The sequence below is a fragment of the Gracilinanus agilis genome, chromosome 3 (genome assembly GCF_016433145.1).
Source record: "Gracilinanus agilis isolate LMUSP501 chromosome 3, AgileGrace, whole genome shotgun sequence".
NCBI classification, from domain to species: Eukaryota; Metazoa; Chordata; class Mammalia; order Didelphimorphia; family Didelphidae; genus Gracilinanus; species Gracilinanus agilis.
In genome coordinates this window covers 588,868,315-588,877,681 of record NC_058132.1, presented here as the reverse complement: position 1 = coordinate 588,877,681, position 9,367 = coordinate 588,868,315, and the positions used below count along the sequence as shown (strand labels likewise).

At 37.0% G+C, this 9,367-nt stretch overlaps 1 protein-coding gene across 1 annotated transcript in view; it reads left to right on the top strand.

Moving 5' to 3' along the window:
- Positions 1-9,367, top strand: part of VWA8 (von Willebrand factor A domain containing 8) — a 519,173-nt gene that overhangs the window by 241,244 nt on the left and 268,562 nt on the right. Inside the window, exon 18 of the mRNA XM_044669384.1 lies at positions 3,816-3,922. Within this exon, the coding sequence (XP_044525319.1) occupies positions 3,816-3,922 (107 nt within the window). The remainder of the gene's footprint in view (positions 1-3,815; positions 3,923-9,367) is intronic.

Sequence of the window (9,367 nt, the reverse complement as noted above, 5' to 3'; positions counted from 1 at the left end):
AGTAAAATCAAGTTTATTAATGTTAGACAAATAATAAATACAGTCCTAAATCTATCCATCTACATCTCCTCCTTCCAATCTATGAGATCCTCACAGATCTGTCTTCTGGTCTTCTCTATCCCTTCTTATATCTCCCTGCTCTTATCTAAACCCTAAAAAATCTATCTGACTTTAAACTACTCTAATTACTATGGATTAACAAAAAAGAGGAAGAAGAAAGGACTCACAGGTGAGTTTGAGCCCTTACTCAAAGCCTGGAGTTAGCTGCACTATATAACCCAAAGTCCCAGATGACAATCTTTGGATTACCTTGACCCAAGAGGATTTCTGGCAGATGGTCTCTTTACCTGAGGGAAAACAGTTTTCTCCAAAGCAGATTTTCAACCAAGGAGTAGTAATCTCTCCACAAAATTATTACTACCTAGGCAAAATCTATCAGAGTAAAACCTCCTTCCTCCAGCTCAGTGGAAATAGGAGTCCAAGGAAGTCTGTTAATTCCAGTAAACTCCCACAATCCTTGTCTCCTTGTCAGAATCCTCTCCTAGGGCTTGTATCCAAATTCTCTTCTTTTCCTCATAAAGCTAATCCCTGAAATTTACTCTATCCCTAACTACTTCCTGCATTACTCTGTTTATATCCAAGAATAAAATAGCTACCACTGAGGATCATTTATTTACTAGGGATTAGAGGAAGAATAGTCATGTTAATAACATATAATAAGAAAATTTAGTTTTTACATAAAAAACACTAGAAATATTTAGCAATGTTTGGGAATGATGAATAAAATAAACTACCTTGAGATCATTAACCATGTTATACTCTACTAGTGATCAGAGTTTCAAAGCTATATTGATGAAAGGTAACTGGATTCATTTTTTTTGGTCATAAAACCAGTGGATTAGAATAGTAAACTTGATAAGCATCCCTTGAAACACAAATATTTTCAGAATGTTTATAAAAATACCAAAGGGAAAATGACTCATGTTCAAAACTTGTATTTTGCACTCACACATATTTCACAGACTCTGAGATAAGCTAATTTTTAAATTTGTTCTCAGGTGATCACAATAAAATTCGAGTTGTCATCATCTCATATCCCTTTACAAACAGAAGTGAATAATAAAACAGCGACCTTGTTTATGTGCCATCTGTCTATTTTAGCTAAACTTCATCACCACCATGTCTCAGTTTCTTCTGTTTTCCTTCACTGCAAAAGAACAATGTTTGAGGGCAACAAGAAAAACTGAAAGGCATGCATGATAATTAAAGAAAAATATTTTTAGCTAACATCAAAAATCTCCACAGAATTTGATTCCTTGGAAAATATTTAAAGTTATTGTGCATATATCAGCCTCATTTTAAAATAATCAAATTCTATCTTAAATCCAATCTGGTTTCATATTAAACTTGAGCTGAGATTCTTTCTCTCCTAAACCCATGGCACTGTATATATTTCCATAGCCAGCAATTTATAACAGTTTAGTGTTTTTGAGTAATGGACAAGATTAGGAACTCGGTAGAGCACTGACATCTTAAACAGGGTAGAAACTGAGTAAAATTTCATTTTCAAAGTATATCAGAATTATAAATGTCAAAAATGGAATATATTTCCCATTTAATGCATTTCAGAGATGCTTTCTTTTTAATTTAGTAAACACTAAACACCCACTCTATGCACAACTGAATGATTTTTAATTGGTAGAGAAAACCAATCCTTTATCCCTAAGATTTCTCAGCATAAGCCTTTCCCATTTCCATGGAGTTTTTAGATATAAAATACTCAAGGGTGCACCTATTTAAAAGGACTCTACAATGAATTTTTCATACTAAATATCATTGGAAATACAACAGCAATGAGAGCAAGCATTAATTCATTGCTCATTCTGTTTCAAGTGCTGTGTGCTAAAGTCTGGGGATAAAAGAAAAAAATAAATAGTCCCTGCCCTCATATGGCTTACCTTCTACTGATGCATGTATGGCATCTTGCTAATGGAGAGAGAGAGAGAGAGAGAGAGAGAGAGAGAGAGAGAGAGAGAGAGAGAGAGAGAGAGAGAGAGAGAGAGACAGAGAGAGACAGAGACACAGACAGAGAGAGAGACAGACAGACAGACAGACAGAGAGACAGAGACAGAGAGAGAAGGAAAATAAGAATCATACTTTTTACTCTCTTCTTGAGTCTACAGTCTGACTTCTAATCTCATGATTCAACTGTTTTCTCCACTGTTTTCTCTCTAAAGATTTCTTAATTTCCCAATCTAATGGCCTTTTTTTCAGTCCTCATCCTTCTAGACCTTTCTGTAGTATTTTCTCTTCTTGATACTCTCTTCTCTCTGGCTTTTCAGGACTTTATTTTATCCTTTTTCTCTTCCTACACATCTGATTGTGATCTTCATTTAGGTTGTATCTGCTAATAGTGATGTCCCACAGCACTCTTCTCTTTCTGAGTCCTCTTCTCTTTTTTTTTTTCTCTCTGTATTATTCCACTTGGTTATCTCATCAGTTCCCATAGCTTCAGTTATTATCTCTATCTTGATAATTCTCAAATCTACTTATCTAGTCCTAACCTTTTTGGAGACCTCCAGTCTCATGTCTTCATCTGCCTTTTGAACATCTTGAACTATATGTCTAATAAACATCTCAAATTCCACAGGTCCAAAACTGAATTCATCAGATTTTCCTCCAAATCATTCCTCCTTCTTAACATTCCTATTACTGTTGAGAGTACCACCATTCTCCCAGTCCCCTATGATCACAAATCTAGGTGTTGTTCTTGATTTCTCAACTTTCTGACCCCCGCTCTCTCAGATCCAGTCTGCTAAGTCTTATCAGTTTTACTTTGATAGCATCTCTTACATATGTCTTGTCTCTTTTCTGACACTGCCATCACTCTGCTGTAGATTCTCATGCCTAGTATATTGTAATTGCCTTCTGGTTGGTCTCCCTTACCTAAGTTTCTCTTTATTCTAGACCAATGATGGGCAAACTACGGCTTGTGGGCCAGATGCGGCCCCCTGAAATGTTCTATCCAGTCGTGTGACATTATTCCTAATCTGAGGAATACAATGACTAGGATACAATACAACGAAACTTCGAAAGAGTTGCCTTAGAAACAGACTGACAGATGAGCATTTCCTTTTCTTTGGCCCCCGCTTTAAAAAGTTTGCCCATCACTGTTCTATACCATGCTCTACTCTCTTGTCAAATTGCTTGTCCTAAAGCTTAGGTCTAACTGTGTCTCATACACCCTGCTCAGTGGCTCCCTGTCAGCTACAGTATCAAATATAAAACCTTCTTTTTGTCATTCAAAGCCTTCAATAGAGGGCAATCCCTACTGTAGTCTTTTTACTCCTCATTCTCTCCCACATAATCAGTCTTCTGGTAACACTGGCCTTTTGGTTGTTCCTTGAACAAAACACTCCCCCAAAATGGCCATTTTCACTGGCCATGCCTACACCCACCTAATGATTACATTCTCTTAACTTGTTTATGAGTAGAAACTATTTCTTGGGTATTTTCTACAATATTTGTATATAAGTGGATACCTCAAATTAAAATAGTTATTATTTACTCATTAAAGCTAGTCCTTGGGTTTACTTAAGCAAATCTTTGCTCACTTAAATATATATTCGAAGACAAAAAAATTACATATAGTGTAAAGTACTGCAGATATCTCTAATTTGGAATGGCCTTTCTCTGAGACTCTGTGCTATGCAAAAAGGTTTTGATCATATTGAGCTCATCGTAATTTTTCAGTGTTTGAGATTATTGAATTTTAAAGAATGTTCTGTTTAAATGTATGTTTCTGTTTTTCCCAGGTTTTTACCAAGCCTTGCAAGATCAGCATTAGAGAAGAATCTACTGGATGCTAGAATTGAAGCAACCACTGATAATCATCTAGAAACAGAACCAAAGGATTATAGATGTAAGTTTTATTTACACTTTGTCTTTATCATTTGAGTATAGATTTTTTCAGATCTGGGATACTAGTGATCTTCTCCCACTTCCTCTCCTATCCAAATAATACTGGATTGAAAAGCATTTAATGTGTGTCAAATACTGTGTTAGATACTAGGAATGCAATTAGAAAAATTCCATGACAATCTCAGCTCTCAAGGAGCTTGCACTTAAATTTGAGGACCCAGTACATAAAAAAGAAAGTTAAAAAAAGTCCCATTAGAGACAGCTGCCAAGACCCAGAAGTCCTTAGAACACATCACTAGGACACATGACAGTACCAGGACTCTGCCAGTCATAAAAGCCAGGTAGTTGGTAAGGGCTGGTAGTCCTTCATCATTAGTGAAGGAATAAAGTTGGAGACTTCTTTCTTATCTAAGTCTTGTGATCAGTCAAGCCACTGGGATGAATTCCACATGACCTAGGGCAGAGAGTAAGAGAAAAAAGGCAAAGGAAAAAGGTCTTCCTGCTACTGAGATATCCCAAATGGGTTCTGGGATGACCTAGGATAGAGAGAGAGGCAAGAAGGCAACACCTTTTCTTATGTCTGTTATACATGAGGACCTATACTAGTTCCTTAGTCCTCTCCACTTCAAGTCTAATCCACTTACTTTTCAAGGTTTTTGGTAACATAGTTCCCACTCAACATGTCCAAACTTATAGAAACTTTTAGTCTTCAACAAAACACTCTGCTATAGTAGAGCTAATTTCTTAATTATCCCCTCAACCTGTGGTTTCTAATTCAATCTCTCTCTCTCTTCCTAGTTGAAATGTATCCCTTCTCTGCAGCTCTTTATATCTTTCCCATACTTTATGGATACAATTTTGTCCAGAAAGTCGCAAACTCTAGCAATCTCTCTGGATCTTTCCTTTCATTGAATTCTTCTTGTACTTTATAAAGTTTATCATCACCTTTAGCAGTTCACTGTAGGATATTCTATTATATTTTGTTTTTACAGTTGTGTCCAACTCTTTGTGCCTCCATTAAGGTTTTCTTGGCAAAGTTATTGAAATGCTTTACCATTTCCTTGTCTGCCTCATTTTACAGATGAAGAAGCTGAGGCAAAAATGGTTAAATGACTTGCCAAGGGGCACACAGCTAGTGAGTGTCTGAGGCCAGCTTTGAACTCAGAAAAATGAGTCTTCCTTACTCCAGGCCCAGCATTCTAACCACTGCATCACCCACATTATTACCTATACCTTTTTATATATTAGTGTTTTTTTTCTTTATGTATATTAAAATTTCTTGATACAACTATGCCATAATCTTTTGCCACATTTTAAAATCTGTAGAATTCTCAATCAATACCTTATATTTTGTATGCTTGTACAAGTATCATTTCCTGTACTGCAACATAGCATTAGAATTTAAATAATGAACTTTTGCTGCTTTGCTTATAGTTGAAAGTGCATCCATATCTGTACAAGTGCAGCTAATCCCTGCCCTAAGAATACTTCATTTACTACCATTTGTACATATGAATATTTGTGGCCTCCCTTGCTCTTTGCCATTGCATTCCTATTGTGACACTGAAGCTACTCAGATGGCAGTTCCTGCCTTGAAGCACAGAGGAATTTGGGGTGAAACCCAGTAATAATACTATAGTTCAGCTACATCTTGAGTTACATGGGCTTTTGATTGATAGCATTATTTGTACAACATATTCCTAGGTTCCAAACAACTGAGTTAAAAATGAACTTTTGAAATAGTCTATTATTTGAGGGCTGCCTTTCTGTTTTATTTTAACTAAATTTAATGAATACTAACCAGTATAAACATAGTGGCTAAGTTATTTCCAGTATATACCTCCATATATTTATCACCTTGAGTTTAACAATCCCTTTAGTGCAAACACCTGCCTGCCCTATGAAACTTCTCTGCAATGTCCCTGATAGGCAATTATTGAACGTTTGTTTGAGTATTTATAGTGATGATAAACTAACCACCTCACAAGAGAAGCCCTTTCCATTTTGTTAGATGTAAGGACTAGAAATTTTGACTCCCTATAATTTCTACCCATTGGTTATTTCTTCTGGAAGCAAGCAGGAAAAACCAGATAGAAAAGAACTGGATTCCTCAAGTAAGGTCTTAAAAGTTTTCCAGTACAGAGATGTCAAACTAATGGCTGCTTAAACCAGATTAAAATGTAATTGGAAAGTTCTTAACAAAATAAATAGAAATTGTTATAGAGAAATAAGTAAATCTTTGAATCTTTAGTTAAAAGGAGGGATAAAGGTGAGGTAGATATTAGGAGGAGGAATGAAAGGGATGGCTGAATGTAGGGAAGGAATGAATGAGGTGGTATATTGGATGGTGAGGGAAATAGGTGGGGTATTCAGGAGAGGCAACTTTAACCAGGCTAGACACTGAAGGCTAGAGACAGAGGATACAGAGGGAGATAGGCTGAACCCTTCAAGGTGAGGAAGGGTGTCTCTACAGATACAAAGGAGTTGGGCCAGTGGTCAGAAATGTTTTAAATCTGCCTTGAGGGCTTTTCTTGTTAATTTCCAGAGTCCCTTGTGGGAAGAGTCAAAGGTGCTCCTCCCTGCCAGTGAAACTAATGGCAGGAAGTCTTGGGTAAGGACTTCCTGCCAAGATGGATGCCCGCAGTTCCCTCAAGAAATAAAGAGAAAATAATTTCTTCCCTCTTCAACCCTTGCTTAAATTTTCGACACAATGATTCACCAGAGGGTTTGAGTAGGTAACAAAGGGGTTTATTAATTTTAGGGTTGATCAGAAAGGAGAGAGGGGTTTAGGGTTTTGTAATAGCCACTAAGGAGAAACTGAAGTTGGGGGAAGGGTCAGGAGAGGGTTAGACTGAGAGAGAGCCTGCTCTCCCAGTCAGAAGATTTGGCTGCCTTAAAGTAAAGTATATACTAGATCAATAAAATAAGGGATAGGTTGATTCAAAGATCCTACTTGCCTACAGAAAACTAAACCCACAAAGTCTAATCACCAAAACCAAAACCACCCTTCCTCCCAGAGTCCAAAGGGAAAATCAGGTAAGATAATAGGGGTATAATGTGGAGAAGGTCAGGGAAAGGTCCAGAGAAATCAGCTAGGTTCAAAGAGCCAGAGACAAAAAGCACAGGCCAAAGCAAAGCCAAAAGCAGAGCCTCAGTTGGACCTTCTGCTCTCTTCAAACCTCAGCTTCCAACTGACTTTCTTTGAAGATTCCAAGGCTTAACTGCCAGGGGTGTTTACAGTTTGACTCTTGCCAGAGGAAAAGCCTCTGTTGCATCCTTGCATTACAAAATACAACTTAGATAATGTTAATTTGTAAGTCTCTAAACCAATATGCCACCATAGGGAACTATTTCTCTTTGATATTATTGATGTAGCACAATCTACTCATTCTATAGATAAGGAACTAGTTGGTGGAACAATTATAACTTGAAGTCTAGCCTTCTGACTCCCAGGCTAGTATTCTTTTTCTTATATCACGATGCTTCTCCTAAATCTTACACTCCTTCCACAGGACAGCTATTTAAATAGTTGATGTTATATAATTTCTCAGTATTTCATAATAGATAGACAGCTGTGCTCAAATTCAAGAAAACCACAATTCAAGTTCTTCCTCAGTCATATACTGCCACTTGACCCTGGGCCATTCATCAAGCCTCTGTACACCAATCAACACTCTACCATAAAGTTTAGAGCTATTGCTGATCTTCATTAGGACAGGAAGTATTTCACCTAACCTCCCCACTTTGATGAAGTCACAGTCTAAAAACTAAACAAACCCAAAAACTTCTCAAGGTTTAATATCTCCAGTTTCTTGGACAATTCCTCATGTGATATGGTTTTGAATTTCCTCATCATCTTCATTACTCTCATTTGAACTTGATTTAGTTTATCAGTTTCCCTGCCAAATGTGATTCAGAAAACTGAGCAGAGCGCTCCAGCTGTAGCTGGACCAGGCTGCATTCTATTAATAGAGCCTACAATCACATCAGCTCTTTTTGGCAGCCTCCTTACACTTTTGGCTAATATTAAGTCTCTAGTCGACTTAAAACTCTGCATCTTTTTTCTACAAATGACTCTGAAGTCAAATCTCCCCAGGCTGTGTCTGTGCAGATTTGGGTTTTTTTTAGCCTGTGTATATAACTTTATACATAATGTGGTATTGGGGAAGGAATAGGGTGATCAGGAATCAGAAGACTGAGGTTGAAGATATTGTATATCATTTGCAAGACACATAAACTTCTCCAAAGTTTCCTTTGGTCCTATGTAAAATTATACCAGTGCTTGTTTGCATCATCCACCTCACAAGATGCCACTTTTTAAACCTCTCACTGCTATATAAATATGAGCTATTATTATGAATGCTATTAATTTCATTTCGTTAGATTTGACCCTCCTTCTAACCCGCTGACATCTTTTTTATACTTTCCCCAGTTCAGAGCAAGGACTGTAGTGTCAAGACATGGGTGATATGTAGAGGCCATTGGAGAGCCCTAAGTTCAAACCTACCTTTTCCACTCATTAATTGTTTAACCTTTCTGCACCCTAGTTTCCCAAGTCCAAAATGAAAATGATAAATCTGTTGTCTCTGTTTCAGGCCCTTAAGATAGTCAAATGATATCTTGTAGGGAAAGCTCATGGAAACCATCAAGTGTTATAAAAGATGGTTGTCTAATCATTACATCTTCATCTTCTTTCCCTACTTCTACAAGGACTGCATATTTGAGCCCATTCTTAGGTGTTCTCTTACCATCCCCTTCAGTAGCTTAGGTTTCAAATCCCACTCAGCCGTTTTTGTTCTGCTCTTTTCAGTCTGATGATCATTTTCTTTGTTAGGGGAAATAGAACAAAATAAGAGTTAAACAGTTCTACCTTCTCTGTTACTTGTATCTCAAGCAACATCCTTGTCTTTCTTTGCTCTTCTTATCTAGGGTCGAATTTTGGAAAGATGTTGATAATTTGTTTTTCATATTTTTCTCAAGGCTTAATTCATTCTAGGCTTCAGCTTCATCTGTATTCCTCTTTAATTACTTGTTCCTTCTCCATTGACTTTAACCCATTCTACTAAAATCTGGGGTCATCAGAGAATCTTGTGTAAACACATGTCACCATGTTTCCTCCCTTTCTTTTCTCATTGGGATCATTAGAATCATGTTGCCAGAATTTCAGTTTTTGGAAGTCTCCAGTCCTTTTTGAGTTGTTTTTCATTTTATAGCCATAACCCATGAGATATGATTTTTAAAAAATTCTTGCTCTTATTTCATTCAGTTTCTCCCGTGATGCTGAAATATTCCACCCCACCCCCCACCCCCATACTTATCCAGTGGCCTAATTTGTCTTGCTTTTTGGCTTAGACGTCTTAGGAGACATTTTTCTCTTCTGATGAAGTTCATTTTGTCTTGTGATCATAGAACAAAAATCATATTTAAAAATTAATTGTGATTGTGT